The sequence below is a fragment of the Elgaria multicarinata genome, chromosome 11, assembly GCF_023053635.1.
Source record: "Elgaria multicarinata webbii isolate HBS135686 ecotype San Diego chromosome 11, rElgMul1.1.pri, whole genome shotgun sequence".
Lineage (NCBI taxonomy): Eukaryota > Metazoa > Chordata > Lepidosauria > Squamata > Anguidae > Elgaria > Elgaria multicarinata.
The window spans coordinates 36,016,937-36,038,869 of record NC_086181.1 but is presented as its reverse complement, the minus strand read 5'-3'; the positions used below and the strand labels follow the sequence as shown (position 1 = coordinate 36,038,869).

The 21,933-nt window shown below is 44.4% G+C and overlaps 1 protein-coding gene across 1 annotated transcript in view; it reads left to right on the top strand.

Moving 5' to 3' along the window:
• Nucleotides 1-21,933, top strand: part of SLC39A2 (solute carrier family 39 member 2) — a 378,852-nt gene extending 356,919 nt beyond the window's left edge. The window contains exons 2-5 of the mRNA XM_063137951.1: nucleotides 8,579-9,133; nucleotides 14,017-14,147; nucleotides 16,652-16,705; nucleotides 21,321-21,933. Of these exons, the coding sequence (XP_062994021.1) occupies nucleotides 9,019-9,133; nucleotides 14,017-14,147; nucleotides 16,652-16,705; nucleotides 21,321-21,917 (897 nt within the window). The 5' untranslated portion in view covers nucleotides 8,579-9,018 and the 3' untranslated portion in view covers nucleotides 21,918-21,933. The remainder of the gene's footprint in view (nucleotides 1-8,578; nucleotides 9,134-14,016; nucleotides 14,148-16,651; nucleotides 16,706-21,320) is intronic.

Genomic DNA, 21,933 nt, shown 5'->3' with positions numbered 1-21,933 from the left:
CTTGGCAATCAGAATGGATAAGGAAGGACCTAGTTATTCTCCTACTCTTCCTTTTGATGTAAACTTATGGGTGGAGTTGGTTTCTAAACTGGATTAGTGCATGGAGCCTGAAACTGAGAGGTCATAGGAAATCCCTAGTTTTTGTCCCGGCCTAAAGGGTGTGTTCTCATGTAGGTTTCAGTCCAGTGCTGGAAAAGAAGTTGAGCAAGTCAACAGAGGACTTACAGGATCTCAGATTCAGTTCCTAGCTTTGGGATTGGGATTGAGGGTTGAGAAAAGAAGGAAGGAAAGGTGTGAGGTTCCATGATTCCTGGCCTATGCAAATACTTCAGGGAAGAATATTTGAAGTCAACATAGGGCTCGCAGGTTTCAGTTCCTAGCTTTGGAAATGGGATGGAGGGTTGAGAAAAGAAGGAAGGGAAGGTGTGAGGTTCCATGATTCCTGGCAGAGGCAAATACTTCTGGGAGAAGTATTGGAATTCTTGAGGTTAGGGTGGCCTTCATAGGAAGCCTGGATTCTCGTTGAGCCCAGCTGTCCATAACAAAGTCCCTGAGAACTGCCCTTCTGAGCATTTCAAGCACGTCTCTGACAGAGGCAGTAATGTTTTACTGGTACTCCAAGCCAGGTTTTTGGTACTTCTGATTCATGATGGAGTGGATTAACTTCTCTAGGAATTCACCTACCGTTGCCCAGATTGCTTCAGGAATTGCCCTGAAGTTTTAGTGTGTGTGTGTGTGTAAAAGAGAGAGAGAAGCCCCGTGGATTTCAGCAGGTTTTTGCCATGGGTGTCTCAGATTGCTGCTGAACTCTCACCTCCTTAATCTTCCGCCTTGACACCTGGAGTATAAGGGCTGCTGGATCCTGGTGTACTAGGATGGCGGGGTGAAGGGAGACCTCTGGGGAGGTGTCTTCAGCGCCGGGTTGGTGCCGCCTCCCTCTCAAAGCCCGTGCTTTCCTTCCCCTAGGGTGGGATCGGGTAATTCCCATACAGAGAAGGGAGCGCAGGGTTTCTGGGTGGCCATCCGGGGTCTGGAGCCATTCCCACCCTTTTCTTGGCCCTGCAGGTCGCCTCCCACCAGGCACCACCTGGCCACACCTCTGCTGCGACTCCGGAGAGAGGTGTCTTGCTCATCCTCTCCGGACTTAAAGCTGGGTTAAGTCCCTGACTTTTTTCACCCTCCGCAGCTTCGTCAGAAAGCCCTGGGGTGGGTGCGCCATTGCAGCGTCGTCATATGATTTGGTTATTTATTTATTTATTTATTACATTTTTATACTGCCCAATAGCCGAAGCTCTCTGGGCGGTTCACAAAAATTAAATCCATAATAAAACAACCCACAGGTTAAAAGCACAAATACAAAATACAGTATAAAAAGCACAACCAGGATAAAACCACGCAGCAAAATTGATATAAGATTAAAATACAGAGTTAAAACAGTAAAATTTAAGTTAAAATTAAGTGTTAAAATACTGAGTGAATAAAAAGGTCTTCAGCTGGCGACGAAAGGAGTACAGTGTAGGAGCCAGGCGGACCTCTCTGGGGAGCTCATTCCACAACCGGGGTACCACAGCGGAGAAAGCCCTCCTCCTAGTAGCCACCTGCCTCACTTCCTTTGGCAGGGGCTCACGAAGAAGGGCCCCTGTAGATGATCTTAAGGTGGTATCTATGATGCCACCTTGAGCTCAGGGCAAGAAAGATGGGATCTAAATATCATGAATTGGGGATGCGTTTAGAACTCGCCTCCGATGGATTCCTCCTGTATTTCAATGCTCTGCTTCTCCAAATATGTTTACTGGAGCAGACCTGATGGATGTTAGAATCTGTGGTTGGTCCAGGTTGGTGATTATGGGATATTAGCCATCAGAATTTTGGGAGGGTTGGTTTCAAACAACAAACACCAGTCTGTAGGAGACAGGATGGCTCAACCTTTGTCTCTGAAGGGTGCATGTGATATTGTACATACATGCACACACACAGGCACATACCAGTAATCCTGATGACACAGCTGTTCCCTCACTGTTAGCAGGGGGGTGGGGAGAGTGATTTGTATTAGAATTGCTGAAGGACTGCTTGGAGAACATATGGAGGGGGATTTAACAGGGGTTTCAGGGTCAGAGCTCATTTGGGGCCCCACGGTTTGTGCATCCCTGCTGTACAAAAACAATGGTGATTTGCAGACGAATAAAAGAAACCCTGACTTAAAATAGCCCCTGGAAGTAGCTATTTCCATCACAGTGATCTGCAGCTCGTGTGTCCTTTTGATTTGGGCACCATTTTTCTTCCTTAATTGTGGAGACCGCATTTTTTAAAAAATCCAGACATTTCTTCCTGGGATTGTGCAATTTCAAAGCAGCAGGAAGAAGAAACAATAACAAGGTTATAACACTAGTAAGAAGAATCCGTGCGCCATTAATTCAGGGGCATGTGTGTGTTTATTACCTTGGTACTGTAAAGAAGAAAATGGTGAATTAATCCACCACCCTGAAAGCAAGTGATCTAGAGCTCGCTTCTCAATGGAAGAACGAGTGTTGCTTTCCCAGGGCAAAAGACACCCCTGTTTCAAATGCTGAAAGTTGGGAGTTTGACCCTCATTCCCCCCCCCAAAAAAAACCCCTTTTTGGATCCTATTTGTAGTCCTGCAAGAAGGTTTTAGGTGGGGAGGAACCCAATATGATTATTTCCTTTAGCCAAACAGTAAAGGTTCTTTAGTACCGTTTGAGTTGGCTTCTTCTGAAACCCAGAATCCCTACCAACCTTGGGTGACCATATTTGGGAAACCAAAAAAGAGGACACCTAGCGTGTGTGGGGGGGAAGCAGCTTTCTGAGTCCTGCAGAAAGTATGTTATTCCCCCGCCACCTTAAAGAACCCGATTGGTGGAGGGGAAAGGATTTCATTCTGCACCACCACCATCCACTCCAATTGGGGCCTTTTCTATAATGTCCACGAATGACCCACTTTCCCCTTTAAGACCTCAATTGGAGCTCGGGGTGGGGGAATGATGTGCCTCAAGAAAGCATGTCATTCCCTCCTGCCATGCTAATGGCAGCCTTAAAGGGGAAGGTGTGTCATTCCAGGACATTATTGAAAATTATAGAAAATCCCCCCTGACACCATGGAAAGAACAAAAACCAGGACAAATCCGGGGAAATCCTGACAGTTGGTCACCCTATACCAACCTGAATAAAAGAAGAGCAGAACTGGGAAAGTCCATTTATCCGTAGTAATGCTCACAAGTAAATTGCAGCACCATCCTATGTGTGTTTGCTCAGAAACGAGGGTATAGAATTCTCAATTTTGGGGGGTGGGAGTTAAACTCAGAAAGGTGGGGTGAGGCATATGTGTTTACAATGATGTATATTTCTCTTTCTGGAAACCACCCTTCATCAACAATGGATCCCAGAGTGTCTCAAGCCACATGTTAAAATAACAGGTACTCAACAACAAATACATTTTAATTATATTATTAGCATAGTTTACACATTACCCCACCATCCATAGTCCTATACAATATGCCATCCAGGTTGAGGCCCAAGATAAACATCCACAACCGCTTTCTATGACTTAAACCAAGTTTATTATTGCTAACCAGAGGGAGCGCTGAAGGGTAGATAACTAAACAAAGCGCAAAGATGAAGAAATACAGTCAGGAGATGCACTGCCACAAAAAGGAGGATGCTGGAGACTTGTGGTGTTTCTTTTATGAAGGCTTATTTACACTCTGTCCAGCGTCGGGGCCAGCTCCAAGCAGGCCCCGCTTCCTCCTCAGCTGCCCAGCAGAGCTCTTTGCAAGGTAAAAATCGCTCTCCTTTGGTGTCAGGTTCAGCCTTCCCCCGGATTCATTTCCTCCTACCCCCTCAGGCCTTGTAGGACAAAAGGTTGCCCATTTAGGAATTACAGTGTGTAGGGCTGAGGGGAATCCTTAATCTCTTACTCGGAGACACAGCATGTAACTCCTCTGCTGAGGGAACTGCACTGGCTGCCTATTTGCTACCAGGCCAGGTTTAAGGTTCTTGTCCTAGTGAACAAAGCCCTAAACAACTTGGGACCAGGATACCTCAGAGAGTGCCTTCTCCCCTACCAACCTGCCCGGTCACTGAGGTCTTCTGGGAGCATACTCCTGGTGGTTCCACATAGACCCATCCTCCGATTGGAGTCCACCAGGGGAAGAGCCTTCACTGTGGTGGCCCCTCTCCTATGGAATTCCCTACCTCTGGAAGTCAGGCAAGTGCCAACTTTGTATTCCTTTCGGCGCCTCCTAAAAACATCATTGTTCCAGGAAGCCTTTCCTTAATGACCAGCCACGGTTCACTGTACATTTTGCTTCTTTTAAAATCTATGTTAAAGTGTTTTATTCTGTTTTTATTTTATTTTATCTTGTACACTGCCCTGAAATTTTCAGTGGGGAGCAGTAAATAAATAAATAAGGAGCTGCTGGAGGTAATTTAGACTGACCCCAACCACATAATACAATTGGTGACTGAGGCATCTGCCAGCCAAGCTGTGAGCTTCCTGAAGTTACCTGGTTCAGTGTTGCCCCCTCTGAGAAATCCCAGAAGGGTTATATGGGTAAGTTCCCTTTCTCAGAAAGAAGTCTCACTGTGTGCAATAGGTCTGACTGCCTAGCAAGGGTGCTTGGGATTGCAGCCTTAATCACTCTAGGGTGTCCTCTACTTTATAGCGGACAGCCCTCTACTTGAATACCTGTCAGAGGGCAGGCCTCTATTGGAAGGTGTCCTCTCTTTAAAGGGCTGTCAGGTCCAAATCTGGTTTAAAGGGAGGCAGAGCAGGGATGTCCCAAGTCACCCATCAAGTGTTAGCAGACAGCAGGATGAGCAAGCACACAGGTCATCTGGCCAGTCTTCCCCACTATGATGAGAGGGATAGTATTTCTTTTGAAATGATAGTTGCTAGTTAGGGTGACCATATGGAAAGGAGGACAGGCCTCCTGTCTCCTTAACAGTTGCATAGAAAAGGGAATTTCAGCAGGTGCCATTGGTATGCCTGCAGCATATGGTGAAATTCCCTGAGCATTTATTTATTTGATTTATTTAAAACATTTGTATCCCGCCCTATATCATTAAGCTCTCAGGGCAGCATACAGATAAAAGCATACAGTATAAAACAATAAATAATACACAGTTCAAAACAAATTAAATCACGAACCAAGTTAAAACAATATATAACTTAAAAGCACAATTGTGAAAGCTGCAGAAGCCCTGCCCTCTTTTGTATCTGCTCACTCTACATGCAGCTTTAACTGTTGTGATGAAGAGGGAATTTCACCAGGTGCTGCACGCAGACAAATGACACCTGCTGAAATCCCTTTTTCTATGCAACTGTTATTTATTTATTTTTTGCATTTTTATACCACCCAATAGCCGAAGCTCCCTGCAGATGCTTCTATGCAACTGTTAAAGACACAGGAGCCCTGTTCTCCTTTTCATATGGTGACTCTAGTTCTAAATTTGCAACGATGCATGTGTATTAGCATATGCAAATTGGCACCCTCTTTTGTCCTTTGTCTTTGTGGATCAGGGGTGGGGTTTGATGCATTTCATTTCATTTCTTTTAGTACTGAGTAAACGGCCACTCAAAGTAAAGATTAAGACAGTAGCTTTGATGTGAGCGTTGATGCTGGAAAGGGTGGCTTTTTTTGGTGGTGCAGAAGGGAGCAGTTCTCTTTCCCTGGATTAGAATTAGAGAGGATCAGTGTTGTTTTAACAGCAGAGCAACAAGTAAACTATAGTGTGGCAGCTTGGATTCATTGACTCTCAATAAAACCCACAGCTTGGGTTGTGGAAACTAACACCCTTGGGTGTGACTCCATCCAGCCTGTCAAACCGGTCTTGAAGCTGTATGGTAAAGGAGGCCAGGTGGCACTGGGACCTTAAATTAATCAGCTGCTCTCCCTGATTTATATTTTGAACTGTGTTGTCAATATCTTGAATATTTATTTTGTGCAAGAAATGCTCCATTTTAAATTTTATTCAGAAGAGGGGTTTAAGGCATCTCTTCTCTTTGGCTGTATTCAGAAGACACCTTAAACCACAGTGGATAAGGCTTTTGGGGGTTTAAGGTGTCTTCTAAACAGAACCTTTGACTACAACACCTTTTCACTGGCAAAATTCAGTCTTTCCATTTTAGTTAGCAGCCATTTGGAAAGGAGGACAGGGCTCCTGTGTCTTTAACAGTTGTATTGAAAAGGGAATTTCAGCAAGTGTCATTGGTATGCATGCAGCACCGGGTGGAATTCCCTCTTCATCACAACAGTTAAAGCTACAGGAGCTATACTAGAGTGACCAGATACAAAAGAGGGCAGGGCTCCTGCAGCTTTAACCATTGCGATGAAGAGGGAATTTCACCAGGTGCTGCTTGCATACCAATGACACCTGCTGAAATTCCCTCTTCTATGTAACTAGGGCTGCCATACATCCTGGAAAACCGGGAATGTCACAGTTTCCAAGCTTTTCCAAAATGTCCCGGCAGTCAGTCAAAATCCCGGATTCCTGTTCCAGCCGGCCGGAGAAATTCCAACCTCTGAAATGGTCCCCTTGAGCTTGCTCAGTGGAGTGTAAGTCTCCATATTGACGTCTCCTCTAGCTTTTGAGAACTAGTGGAGAAATGTAATTTAGTGTCATTTTTTCTTTGTTTGCTTAAACTGTTCTTTGCCTATTATTTATTTGCAGGTGCTTAAGTTCTTTAGGCTGCAATCCTATGCATACTTACCTGGGAATAAGTCCTATTTAACATAATAGGATTTGTTTCTGAGTAGACACAAATAGGATTGCAGTGTTTTACTTCCATTGCCATTTTACTTCCCAATTCTTTAACATTTCAGTCTTGAATGACCGTGATCAGCACATTTCTGGGTTGCAGATTTCGTAAGTTCTAAAACCCCTGAATCAGGTTTTGCACATGCTTCCCTTTTAGTTGTTGAAACTTTTTGCTCTGTGATTATTACTATTATTATTGAATAAGCAAACACATTTGGCAGCATTTCATCAAATTGTGTCATCACTTGCTTCAGTGATACTTTGCAATGGACGGTTTGTCTTGACGAAGGGTTTGCCCCAGGGTGGATCCACAGTAGCAGCAGGTCATCTACATGACGCAGTCGCCATAGCGAAGCCATCCAGGGGCAAACCTCAGAAACTCCACTGAAAAAAAGTTGGGCACTAACCCTGACTTTTTGGGCTGCAGAGGTGTGTCACAGCCAATGGCACCCCCTGATTGGTCACCATTGGCTGGACAGGTAAGGGGGCAGTCCTCCAGGAGCTCAGGAGAGCCCTGCGCATCCCTGTATATAAGAATAAATAAATAAAAATGGGGGCCATTCCTCCCCCCTGGTTTTTTTTTATCTGTATCTGCGAAGCTGCGTAGATACAGATAAACAAAAAATAATAAACTGGGGGAGGAATGGGCAGCCAGAGGGAGGAGAGGTGGTTTGGGCAATAGGTGGCCCTGTTTTCATCCCCCTTTGACTGCCCTGTACTTCCCCCCTCCCCTCCCCCTGGTGCTCAGCAGGGCGGCAGCAACTCCGCACTTGTGTCCTTCATGTGCCGGGAAGGAGCGCAAATGCGGGAGCCTGAGGCCTTGTGACATCAAGTCGGGGCCAGGTTGGAGGATAATCTGCAAGAGCTGTGTTTTTCCTGGTGAGAGACCCAGACCAGTGTCCTAAGTTTAATGCCTTCTTGAAATATAAGAAGCTGCTTCATGCTAGGTCAGATGATTGTGCATCTAGCCCAGTATTGTCTACTGAGAGCCAGTGTGATGTAGTGGCTAAAGTGTTGGACTGGGAGTCGGGAGATCTGGCCACTCGGCCATGGAAACCCACTGGGTGACTTTGGGCCAGTCACAGACTCTCAGCCAAACCCACCTTACAGGGTTGTTGTTGTGAGGATAAAAATGGAGAAGAGGAGGATTATATATGCTGCCTTGGGTTCCTTGGAGAAAAAAAGTGAGATATAAATGCAATAATAATTCATAATATATTGGCAGAGTGCCTTCTGCATCATTTACTGCCTCATCCTTTTAATAGGAGATCCAGAGATTGAAATGTGGGCTTCCTGCATGCAAGCCCAGTACTCTACCACTTCATTTTTTAAATACCACGTGTGCTTGCTTTTCTCCTCTCTTCCTCCTACACCCCCTCTGTGAAAACCCAATTAAAAAAAGAATGGGGAAACACAACACGGCCGATGCAGCCAGGGCATTTGTAGATCCCAACCACCAGCCAAAAACCAACGCTTACAGTTGCAATCTTGTGCTAGATCAACAAACTCTCATTTTTAATGAGTGCATTTATCGGGAGCTTGAGGTGGAGCCCTCAACTGGATGGCTGTGATGGCCGAGTGACCTTAAATTAATCATGCAAGTCTCTCTGAAGGAGTGTTTATTGTGGATGAAGTTACGCATTTACATAATAAAGGTATTGGAATGGGCTGGGACACCAAAGAAGGTGGGAGGTTTTCTTGCTTGGAGTATCGGGATGATTACTCATAGGTTCCCAAGAAGGTGCAAGGACTGGAGAGAGCTGGGACAAGCAGAGGAAGCAGGAGCCTGGTGAGAGGGAGGAAGAAAAGAGAAGGAAGGAAGGGAAGTGGAATGGAAGAGAGAAGGGACTGACCAAGACCAATGGGGGAATAGGGAGAGCAGTGGAGTGATGCAGTATTGTGGAGAATAGGAAGCACCAAGAAGCATCATTAAAGGTGGCAGAAGAAGGAACTGATGATCTGGCCGCAATTGGGGCATCTCATTGTTTTTGATCTTGCTGTGTGGTTCCTGAGAGTTGTATGGGTGGGCCGCTAAACATTCCAAAAGGAGAAGTTTATTGGACCTGGTGTGTGTGAAGCCTGGTGGACATCTCTTCTTGAGACTAGTTGCCAAAAGCTTAAGGATCAGACTAGCCTGAAAGGAGGTCAATGTGCAACGGTCCAAGGTAGAGATCCACATCAGCTAATCCTCCTGTTCAGTTTTCTTGCCTCCTGGTGTGACCCTTCTCCTCCCACGCTGCCAAGATGGATCAATTGCTGGCGGTGAAAATCGGGTGCCTGGCAGGATTGCTGGTGGTCCCGCTCCTATGTGGCCTCATCCCGGCCTTGGTCAAGTGGTTCCAGAGCAACATGGCCAGAGGTGAGAAGATGGTGTAGGGGATGGGTGTGTTGCCTGATCTTCAGAGAGGTTGGAGCTGACGCAACAGTCACAACAGCCTTGTCCAAATATTGAGGTAGCACAAATCTATATACCACAAATGCCCAGTTAAGATCTCACCCTTGTTAATGGCTCATGGGGTGGCCCCTCATTTCCCTTGGAGAGCCTTGATTTTCCTGGTACATCACTCCCCTTATTTTTGCCTTTGTAGGATGCTTTTTTATTACACTATGGATGTACAAGGGGCTTTACAAATTTGTTAGATTACATGTACCTGCTTCTAGGATAGCATATCCCAACCTGGTGTGCATCAGAGGGATCGGATGACATTTGGCAGAAGGGCTGGGTGGGGGATGGTAGAAGTTGTAGTTCAACATATCCAGAGGGCAGCAGGTTGGGGAACACTGCTCTAGGAACTTTCAAGCTAACATTTGACTTGGGGGGCGGGCAACAGAGGAAGGGCTGGGAGAGGGAAACAGGGTAGAATATATGATTGGTGGGACACCTTAAACAAAGCAAAAAAGGAGCTAAAGTTGTCCTTCAGGTTTCCAGAACTTTAGAAGTAGAATCTGAGTGGAGGACAGATGGATGGAGATGTGTGTGGATGACCATTAAGCCTCTGTGCTGTGTGCTGCCTTTCCATGTTGTTACTGCTGCAGCTAGGGCTGGGCCTCAGAGCAAAAGTGCACCCTTCCCCCCCCCGCTCCAAATTGACCCCCCAGGGAGCAGCAGGCGATGAAAGCAGCAAGTATCTGGGCAGCAAATGCAAATTCCCATTTTATTCCTGTAGGGTGACCATATGGAAAAGGAGGACAGGGGCTCCTGTATCTTTAACAGTGACATAGAAAAGGGAATTTCAGCAGGTGTCATTTGTATATCTGGAGAACCTGGTGAAATGCATCACAACAGGCGCCAACTTGTAATTCCTTTCATCACCTCCTGAAAACATTATTCCAGGAAGCCTTTCAATAATATTAATAATAATAATAATAATAATAATAATAATAATAATAATTTTATTTATTTCTTACCCGCCTCTCCCTTTGGATCGAGACCAGCCATAGTTCACTGTACATTTTGCTTCTTTTAAAAACTATTTTGAAGTGTTTAATTTGTTTTTATTTTATTTTACCCTGTACACCACTCCGAAATTTTCAATGGGGAGCGGTATATAAATATTGTAAACAAACAAACAATCAGACAAACAGTTAAAGCTGCAGGAGTTATACTAGAGTGACCAGATACAAAAGAGGGCAGGGCTCCTGCAGCTTTAACAATTGTGATGAAGAGGGAATTTCACCAGGTGCTGCATGCATATAAATGACACTTGCTGGAATTCTCTTTTCTATACAGCTGGTAAAGAAATAGGAGCCCTGTCCTCCTTTTCATAGGGTCACCCTATCTGTAGTCATGATGATGCTAGGATTTAAGTCAGCTTAAAATGCAAAACGGCACATGCTGAGAGTATATTTATTTTTATTTCTCAGAGTCGGCAAACATTCTGACGTATCAGGAATGTAAAAGCAGGTGTAAAGCATGTGATCGTGATGTGGGGAAAAGAAATGTTTACAACTGAAGTAATACACGAGGCCATCTAAAGGACCCCACCCCTCCACATACCATATAAGACCATAAAATCCAGGGTCTATAATGTCCCCAAACGGAATACAAGATATTCTCAGATACCTGGAAAAGAAAAGAAAATAACTTTTAAATTTTTTTTCCAATGCATATTGGAAATGACCTAGCCCTGAAACTGCATGTTTCATGCTGCAGCTTGCTTGGAACCCTTGATCAACCCATTATGTGAAAGTACTGAAGATGGAAACACTTCAAATGAATGATTACTGTGTAATCGTATTCATCTTTAGACAGAAAAAAGGCCCTACACCTCTGGACTCATTTTCAGTTTAAAAATGAGTACAGCGGCACCCTTAGAGAGCAATTCTATGCATCTTCAGACAGAAAACCATCCTACAACAAACAGCATTCTCTGGGCAACACAGCTGGCTGGGAAATGCTAGGAGATTGTAGGACATTTTTATGACTGAACAGGCATAGTGATGCATTGTTAATATATATATTAAAAAGAGACAGCTCGATAATCACTAGTAGAATAGTTTGAGTGCTGAACTGGTCAAGCTTAGAGTGACCCTATGGAAAGGAGGACAGGGCTCCTGAATCTTTAACAGTTGAATAGAAAAGGGGATTTCAGCAGGTGTCATTTGGAGGCATGCAGCACCTGGTGAAATTTCCTCTTCATCACAACAGTTGAAGCTGCAGGAGTTGTACTAGAGTGACCAGATAGACAAGAAGGTAGGCCTCCTGCAGCTTTCACTGTTGTGATGAAGAGGGAATTTCACCAGGTTCTCCAGATATACAAATGAAATGACACCTGCTGAAATTCCCTTTTCTATGCCACTGTTAAAGATACAGGAGCCCAGTCCTCCTTTCCATATGGCCAGCCAAGTCTAGCAACCTAAAGCTAACAAATACTATGTCGTTTTGTTTGATGTATGTTAGGTTTATAGCCAACCCATTCCAAACAGAGCTAGGCCCCATTCCTCCGCCTCCTTTCAAACAGTAGAACTTCTCATTATGCAAATACTAACATTCTTCCACTTTCCCTTTAACTTTGCCCTACTGAGGAAGGGCCAGGAACCCAATGTCTTGACTCTGACCAACAACATTTTGCAACCACATACAACAAAGTCTCTCGAATTTCACGTTACCTCAAACTCTGCTTCAGCCTGGATGTTCAAGACGCAGTCTTTTATTTTGAAAAAGAAAGTTGTGTTTCCAATAAGGAAATACTGCTTACCTTTCATCAACAGTTCTTCTCCACCCACTCCTTCCTCAGTCTTAAGATAAAGAAGGAAGTTCTTTACATGATAGTACAGGAGGCCTGGGCTGTATCTTCTTCATTGGTCAAAGGATATAAAAGCCATCCCAGAATTCCAGGTTTGGACAACCTGTAAACTGCTGTTCTAGAGCAGGTATGCAGAACCTTCAGCCCATCTGCCTGTGAATTTCCTGCATTTGGCCTCTAGGGAGTTCCTGGTAGAGTGGCCAGATACAAAAGAGGGCAGGGCTCCTGCAGCTTTAACTGTTGTGATGAAGAGGAGATTTCACCAGGTGCTGCATTCATACCAATGACACCAGCTGAAATTCACTTTTCTATACAACTGTTAAAGATACAGAAGCCCTGTCCTCCTTTTCCATATGGTCACCCTATATTCTATAATGCCAGCAGGAGAGAGAGACAGCAAGCACCATGCACTCCCAGTAATGGAGGAAGGCAGAGAGAAAGAGGAAGGGGAGGAGCATAAAGGAAGCAATCCTGGAAAATCACACTGTAGGCTATACATTTATTTATTTATTTATTTATTTATTTATTTATTTAATGTTGCATTTCTATACTACCCAATAGCTGAAGCTCCTTGGGTAGTCCAGAAAAATCAAAACCATATGAACTTAAAACTTAAACCACAATGTAAAAACACAATATAAAAGTACACCCAAAATAAAACCGAGTGGCAATACAAAGATTTGAAATACAGTTTTAAAACAGGAAAGTTTTAAAATTTTGTATTTATTTATTTTATTAGCAAAATTGAACTGAGCTTAGAAATGAAATGCTTCTCCATCTGCAACTCGCAGCTTCAGTAGGTACAGGTATCCCCAGCACAGGAATAAGATGTACCTGGTTGCCATGTAGCTGTTAATGATAAGGAGCCTTTTGGGACAAAAGAGGTGGCAATGCTAATTTATTTATTTAAGGATTTTTATGCTGCCATTCAGCCAAAAAAGGCTCTCACGGCGGCTTACAAAAGTATTTCTTGACAGTCCCTGCCCACAGGCTTACAATCTAAAAATGCACAGGGATTCAAAGCCAGACGTTTAAGGAAGAAGCATTTTAAGCCTTGGGGCCAGATGAATAAATCTATCCATTCTGGGTTCTCCCACATTCAGTTGGTAGAAATAACAATTCATGTCCCAAATAAGGAAAACTTTCAGAATTTTGGTAAATTCTTATAAATATATGAACTGAAACAAAATGAACTTCCCAGTCAAAAAACAAAACCTTGCTACATTTCATTATGTAAAAGCTCTGTCCGTGGTGCTAGAACTAGTGCTGTACCGAATCCTGGCCCCCTATTTTGGGGAACTTTTTCTCTTCCTAAGAAAGAGGCATTTTTTCTGCCTCTTTCACAGGGAGGGGAGAATTTTGGAATAATTTCTCTTTGGGGAGGAGGCGGACAGCATTTCCACATACTTTTAAAAAGTGTAGCTGGTTGTTGAAAGGTCTTCTATTTTTATTTCAATTTTTTTTTAAAAAAAACACAAAACCCTCCACCGACACTTGGAGGAGTCTGGCGGTTCTTCCTGCATGCCTATTGAAGAGAATGTGACCTTTGCCCTCTCCAAGAGGCATTCAGGAGGAACTTCTGGGTTCCTGTATGTGCCAGGGGTGTTTTGTATAAAATAATATTTTTTTTAAATAGAAAGAAGCCTCCTCAACAACGGTCTACACTTAAAAAGGTATGTGGAAACCCTGTCCCCCTCCCCAAGGAGAAAATTCCCCAGAATTTTCACTTCTCCCAGCCTGTTTCATCAGAATTTTCATTGCCCTCCCCACAAAATGCCGAAAACAGAATCATAGAAATTTTTGGCACAACACTAGCTAAAACTGAGGGCTGCTTCAACCTTCGAAGGTTATCTTTTGGTGGTCAGTCAGTGCGAGGCATGAAAATGTAAGATCTCTCTTAGCACAGGGGCAAGTGGTCTTGTCTCCTTCAGAGTAGCTGTATCTCTGGAATAACCTCTTTCCCTCTTCATCTTTCTTCCTGCACCCCTTTTTATAGGGAAGCATCGACGCATCCTGAGTTTTATCGGCTGCTTTGCCGCCGGTGTGTTCCTTGGCGCCTGCATCATGCACATGGTGGCGGACGCATTGGGGGACATCCAAGAGGAAATTCAAAAGCGACGGCACCAGGTAAGTGTCCTCCAGGGGGCCTATTCACTTGGGGTTTCCCTGTAATAATTTGGCCCAGTCATCGCTTGATGGGAGCATGCCGGCTTTAAATGTATATGGTCCCTCCACCATCTCCAGTTAAAAAAAGATCTTCGAGCAAGTAATGGGCCAGAAGTTCACCTAAGGCTTTAGAGACTCAGAGAAGATCCAGAGATGTTGCATCTCAGGCCTGTGTGTCAAATCTGCCCCCTGGTCCTAATCTAACTTTCCCGTGTTTCCCAGAAGGCCCCGCCACCTTTCCTCCAACCATTGATCGTTCTGTGAGTAAGGGAGACTTTTCATTATGCTAGATTAGAGTTGTGCTTGTGATTCTTGATTATTATTTTCTTCTCTCTGTTAGTTTGTGCTAGTAGGTCCCCATGTGTCTATTGAGAAGTAAGTCCCATTGTGTTCAGTGGGTGCTGAGTGTTGCAGACATACAGCGTAAGACTCCCCCTCCCCTCCACATGCCAGGGAGGGAGGGAGGTGTTCCCTCGAAACATGTCTGTCAATCAAAGGAGCCCCGGGAAACAGCAGGATCTTCCCCGTTGTTTCCCCTCTCCTCCCGCATAATGCAGCCCATATCAATCACGCCAAAGAACCAGGAAGCACAACAGCCCCGGGTAAACAGTGCGATTTCCCTTAATGTAGCAACGCTCTGAGTCACCAGTGTTTATAGCAAGGAGATTGCAAATAATTTCTGCAGATATGGTTACAACCCCTTGAAAAAGGCCTAATAGAAAGCAGGAGGTTGAAACACGTCGGGGTTTTTCTCCCAACAAATTGGCTTATAGCATCCTGAGACTATTTTCTTGTTTTGCACATCATTTTAAATGGTTTCTGCTGCCTTTCAATTCTATATTGGTTTTTTAACTTGATAAACGGTTTAAATCATTTTTATCTGTTCATGTTTATTGTTTTATACCGTTTGCATGATTTTATCTGTACGATGCCCTGAGATCCCAGTGATATAGGGCAGGAGAGAAATGTTTTACTACATACATACATACATTTTCATGCCCCGCCCCCCGCCCCCCATGACTGCATGTTTGGCAGTTCCCTCACTTCCCTGCAGGCTTCCCAGACACACACTTTAAAAGGCTGAAATGCCTCTTCAGACATTTCATTAATGGCAGTAAGAGTTGCAAGCTCAAATATGGTGGTATTTCTGGTATTTTAGTCCCGCCTCTTTTGATGATGATGATGATGAATATACTGCCCCATAGCTGAAACTCTCTGGGCAGTTTACAAAGATTAAAAGACTCAACATTAAAAATCAATATACAAAATATAAAAACATTTAAAACGGTTGTTAAACTCTCAGCCAGGCCAAAGCTAGTTCTGGGGTCAGTTAAAACTCAACAGATGCTGTTAAATGCCTGGGAGAAAAGAAAAGTCTTGACCTGGTACCGAAAAGATAACAATGTTGGTGCCAGGTGGGCCTCATTGGGGAGATCGTTCCATAATTGGGGGGCCACCACAGAAAAGGCCCTGTCCCTTGTTGTTGTCTTCTGTGCTTCCCTTGGAGTTGGCACCCAAAGGAGGAAGAACCCACCATGGGAATGCAGTCTCCTGCCCCCGCCGAGAGCTTCTTCGAAATTTAATTCAGCCCTTAGAGTGAAAGAGGTTGAACAGCCCTGGTTAAGAGAATACAGAGTTGGACTGACAGAGTCCAATCTGGTATATAAGGCTGTTTCTTGCTTTCCTCCAAATCCAATTCTCTCCCCCCTACCCCATATACATTCCTTCTCATTCACAGATGCTGTTTCATTGTAGTAGGCGGCTGTTTAGGGGAAAAACAGAAAATGCCTTGGAACAATCACACTTCCTTATATTTTTTAATTGGCTTTTATTACTGCATAAAACATTATACAACATATCATTATACATCACCATCATTATACACAATCAATTATATTAGTTACTCAAGAAAAGCACCCAGCACAGCACCACGTATAAACATCCAAGGATAAGTTTAGTATCGAAGAGATTAAATTCTCACAGTGCCACCCCAAACCATTGAAGAATGAGTTACATATCAAATAGACTAAATAGATTAAACAGTATGTAAGATTCAGTTTCACATATCTTCCCAAGTCAATGATTTATAAAATAGCAAAAAAAGAGAAAGAATATATGTTAATTTCTGCATCGTGATTATTTCCCCAGTATTCAATCAAAGGATTCCATTCCTCCATAAATTTGGGGACCTGTTGTCCGCCATCTCTGAATCTGACTGCTTCAGTGATTTTCAGTAATTCTGCAATTTGCCAAATGCCAATAAATGAATCACTCTTCCCAGCCCATTTTCAACGGTAACATGTATAAAAGATCCTGATTCAAATTGCTGAGTTTGGGTTTTGAAAATATATCTAATTACTTTGTGTTGGGGTGGGTAGCTTCATTTTGCCTCTGTGGTAGCCATTGACCGTGTGATGCTCTTACCTCTGAAATGTATCCAACTCTGCTGTTGTGTTTACATGCAGGGCGGGCTTCCACACAAGACGAACTGCACCTCAGAAGAAGATAATGATTCCGATGTGAGTGTCTTTTCTCCCCCTCTCCCTAGCCCCCTGATTTACTAATTACTGATCAGATTAGGGTTACGAATGAGAAGACCTTGGGATAGGCAGCAACCGCGGTGATCAATTAATGTAGACTTTTTCAAGCTGGCTCCATCCAGAGGTGTCAGACTAGAACTCTCTTCGTTCCTAGCCAGCTGCCTGGGAATTATGGGGGTTGTAGTCTGACACCTCTGGAGCGCCCCAGGTTGGGAAGGGTGACTTAGGGACTTCTGTGCCTTATTTATTTATTTATTTATTTATTTATTACGTTTTTATCCCACTTTTTTTTCCTCTGCGGAACTCAAAGGGTCATTCTTGATCCTCCTCCTCTCCATTACTATCCTCACAACAACCACCCTGTGAGGTAGGTCGGGTTGAGAGTCTGTAACTGGCCCAAAGTCACCCAGTGAGCTTCCATGGCTGAGTGGGGACTAGAGCTTGGATCTCCTGACTCCCAGTCCAACACGCTAACCACTACACCTACTGGCTCTTGGCGATAGCAGAGGGCTATATACAGTGGTGGTTGGTGGCTCCAAATTCGGCGGGGTTGTGAATCTATTCTGGGTTTCAGTCAGAACCAGCCAGAACTCTATCCGAAATGCTGCTCCCAATCCCCAAAAGAGGTTCAGTGCCTTAGATGGCTACTTTAGAGTTCTGGCTGGTTCTGACCCAAACTCAGAGCGGATTCAGACCCCCGCCAAAATCAGAGTCACCCGCCTCCACTGGGATTATGTCCGCTGACTCTACCTTGGCGAGTCAGGTTGTAAATTTGCCTGGCTTGAAGGGTGTTGCATCTGGTGCTCCAGTCTGTGGCTGAGTGCTTTTAACTTTGTACCAGAAGAGGAATATCTAAAGATCGAAATTTCAGGCATGTTCTCTCTGCCAGTTTCCCAACCTCTTTAATGACTGCTTCAGGCTCACTGGCTCAGCTCTTGTTTGGCTTCAGTGCTTATTAAGTACAAAGATGACCATGGTAAACTTTAAAACACATTGCTTAATTGTTCTGAAAGTCTGTTATGGTTATATATTTGCATTTGATTTAGATAACTTTTCTTCCTTTTCTAAAATAAATTGCTTGGTGTTCTGGAAGCTTTTTTTTAGGCCGGAGAGCAAAAGTTTAAAAGACTATAAATCAATACTGGTTTTGCAAAAGGTAAGCTTGGCTGCAGAGAAATTTTGAAAACAAGCAACTTATGTTGAGCATCTGGCACAGCCTTCACCAACGTTGTGGCCTCTAGCTGTGTTGGACTACAACTCCTTGCATCCCCAATTGTTGGCTGGATGTGCTGGGAGTTCTGTTGGACTACATCTGGAGAGAATGTGGGGTAAAATCCAACATAAAGGCTCGGTTCAGACAAGACGTTTCCCCACATAGTGTGAAAACTCCACTCAATGGTTGAGTTTGTAGGGGGTACTCACCATGCAACATGTTCTTCTAACTCCACCGTTGTGTGACTGTGGGCTCCCATGGAGTTGAGTAAAAGGCAACATGATGCTTGATTGACAGTTCCTCTGCCCTCTCTCCCCCTCCCCGGTCCTCCCGATGGTATCCCATCAGCCATTGCTGCAAAAAACACCCAATCCCCATGGCTCTCCTAGAGCGACACTCGCTCCTTTCGCTGCTCATGCCAGGAAACTGTGGCTAGTGGGAAAAGTCAACTCAATGGAAAACTCCATGGAGCCCTCCAGACACAACAGCTGTGCAGGAACACTCTGCACAGTGTGGATATTCAGCGTGAAGATATATATATATATCTCCATCCACCATGGGTGAAGTTTTCCCTCCAGACAACACTTCTCTAGATGGTGGTGTAAAACTCCACTGTGGAGTTCTAACACCACCACTGAGAAATGTGTTGTCTGAACTGAGCCAAACTCTAGTGAGAGCAAACCCATTGAAATGAAAGGAACTTCAGTTAGACATGACTAACTGCAATCCCATTCACTACAGTGGGTCTGCTCTAAGTTGGACCTATGTTGGGTTTTACTCCAGGTTAGAGAAGGCTGGTCTAGCAAATCTATGGGCCTTCATAACTTACATTAGGGCAGAGTCACATCTGATTGTTTGATGCCCCCTATAGGGAGAGCTCCCCCCATTTCACCCCATTAGTGCAAATGGTTAGGCAGATCTCTATTTTTAAAAACTCGAGATGCACAGCTCCGCGTCAGCAAAGTAAAGGATAAAACATTCCACAAATGAGCTCTTTCAGATATAAATTGGAGTGAATTAACACAGCATCAGAGGAGTTAATTAACACAACCCTGCCCTCTGCCTGGCTACTTAAGAGCTATCATGGTGCCAAGTTTATCTCTTTATCTTTAAAAATGACAGAGATGTGTAAGCATTTTTGTTACTTTCCAGAAACTACAACAGAACAGTTATTCCAATTTTTTAAAAATCCTAAAAATCAAGGCATGAATGGATCTGTTTCAAACTTGGCATGACTAAAGCCCTACTTAAGATCTGTCAAGGTGCCAAGATTCATCTCATTATCTTTAAAAATGACAGAAACGTAAGCAGTATTGTTACTTTCCATAGACTACAATGGAGTAGTTATCTGAAAACGGAGTGGAGCTTCGACAAATAATCTGACGAAGTGGAGCAAGGAAGCCGCTCCGCTTCAAATTTTTGAGTGGAGCAGACCCGCTCTGCACACCCGTACTTGGCAATACATACAAAAGAAGAAAGTCTACATCTTTGAGAAGTGATGTGATCAACCAAGGACTTATGCAGGGTACTGCTAAATCCATTCCACAGTGAATGTCCATTGGTGTCCATGGAACTTTCATTTTCTTCTACTTAGGGTGCAATCCTATGCGTGTTTAGTATTGTGCGTAAACATGCATAGAATTGTGCCTTAAAATTGCCACTCAAGGGGGCAATTTTCAAGAAGGATTGCATCTGGGGTGGCATTCTACATGCTTAACACCCCCGGCAAAATATTCCCCTCTCTGTGAAGCATCCTAAGTGACCTTTGACCTACCTCTATGTCTAGGTCTAACCGACCTCACAAGGTTGTTGTGAGAATCATGGAGTGGCGGAAGGGACCACCTGTGACGCCTTGATCTCCTTAGAAGAAGGAAGGGATAAAAAATGCAGCAATACAGAAAGGTGTCCTATTTCTTCACTTAGGATTGCTTACATGATGGAGGGAACTTAGCCATTCCCAATACACATTTGTGGCATTCTTCCCAAATGGTAGTTTACAGTGTTTCCTCCCTCTTTTTCTTTCTCATATATCTTTTTACATTGGGGCGTGAACACCTTTCCCTCCCCTACATGGAAGTGATTTCAGTTTTAGCCACAGCCTTACGAAGGCAAAACTGCAATTAATATGACAAAGATGAAGAAGAAATCTCATGGTGCCCCTTTATCGCCACCTGCTGGGATCACCTTAGAATTGATACCCATCACCTTTTCTCTCTCCCCCCACCCTTTTCTTTTGCCTAAGCCATCATGACCTGTAGTTGCACTACTGAGTAGATGAACACAGGGCAAAACCCACTCTGAGGTTTTGTTAAAATGCACCCCATCTGTGAGCTGCATCGTGAACGGATTCCGAAATTCGGGTCGTTTCAAAAGCTGGGAGATACGACACACCCTAAGCCTTGTTGGGTGTGAAGAACTTATTGTACAACTCTTCGAATTACAGGAATAAAGTAATGGATGAGGGTGAACGATTGAAATACTCGATCAGGCTCTAGGCAGCAGCCAGAAGGAAAACAGAACATTGCAGTATTGATACACTTTATTTATTTATTTATTTTATTACATTTATATACCTCCCCACAGCCGAAGCTCTCTGGGCGGTTTACAACAATTAAAAATAGTAAACATTAAAAGTATACAAAAGTTTAAAAAAACATAAAAACAGTATAAAACAACAGTATCCATTTAAAAACAACAATTCTGGGGTCCATTAAAAACAAACTTAACGTTAAATGCTGTTAAAATGCCTGGGAGAAGAGAAAAGTCTTGACCTGGCGCCGAAAAGATAACAATGTTGGCGCCAGGTGAGCCTCATCGGGAAGATCATTCCACAGTCAGGGGGCAACCACTGAGAAGGCCCTCTCCCTTGTTGCCATCCTCCGAGCTTCCCTTGGAGTAGGCACTCGGAGGAGGACCTTAGATGTTGAGCGCAGTGTACGGGTAGGTTCGTGTCGGGAGAGGCGTTCCATCAGGTATTGTGGTCCCAAGCCATGTAGGGCTTTATAGGTTAAGACCAGCACCTTGAATTGGGCTCGGAAACATATAGGCAGCCAATGCAAGCGGGCCAGAATTGGTGTTATATGCTCAAACCTCCCTGTTCCAGCTATCAATCTGGCCGCCGCATTTTGCACAAGCTGCATCTTCCGGACTGTCTTCAAAGGCTGCCCCATGTAGAGGGCGTTGCAGTAATCTAATTTGGAAGTTACCAAAGCATGGACAACTGAAGCTAGGTTATCCCTGTCCAGATAGGGGCGTAGCTGGGCCACCAACCAAAGTTGGTAGAAAGCACTCCGTGCCACCGAGGCCACCTGAGCCTCAAGTGACAAAGATGGTTCAAGGAGAACTCCCAAGTTTAATCTCTCTTTCTCTTTGCCCATGCAGAACTATCCATTTGGGGAGCTCATCATCTGCTTTGGTTTCTTCCTGGTGTTTATTATTGAGAGTGTCGTGCTCCACTGTTGCCCCCAGGCTGTACACTCTCATGGGGACCACGAAAACCAGGACGATCACAAAGACCCACCAGAATCCCACAGCTCTTTCCGGGCATTCGTGCTCTTCCTCTCACTGTCCTTCCACTCAGTCTTCGAGGGTCTCGCCATCGGGGTCCAGAAGGAGGAGACAGCGGCGATCCAGCTCTGCCTAGCGGTACTCATCCACAAGGGCATCGTGGCCTTCAGCTTGGCCTTGAAGTTGGTGCAGAGCGGCACCAACATCCGATGGAGGGTGCTGTACCTGGTTGTCTTTGCTCTGATGTCTCCCGCTGGCATCGGTGTGGGCATCGGCGTCTCGCTTTCCAATGGCGACGGGAGCAGCCTGGCCCAGGCCGTGCTGGAAGGGGTAGCAGCTGGAACCTTCCTCTACGTCACCTTCCTGGAGATACTTCCCTATGAGCTTCGCTCTCGTGAAAGCCCCCTCAGCAAGTTCTTCTTCATCAGCCTAGGCTTCTGTATCATGGCCATCATTGCCATTTGGGCCTGAAAGACCAGCTGCTCAA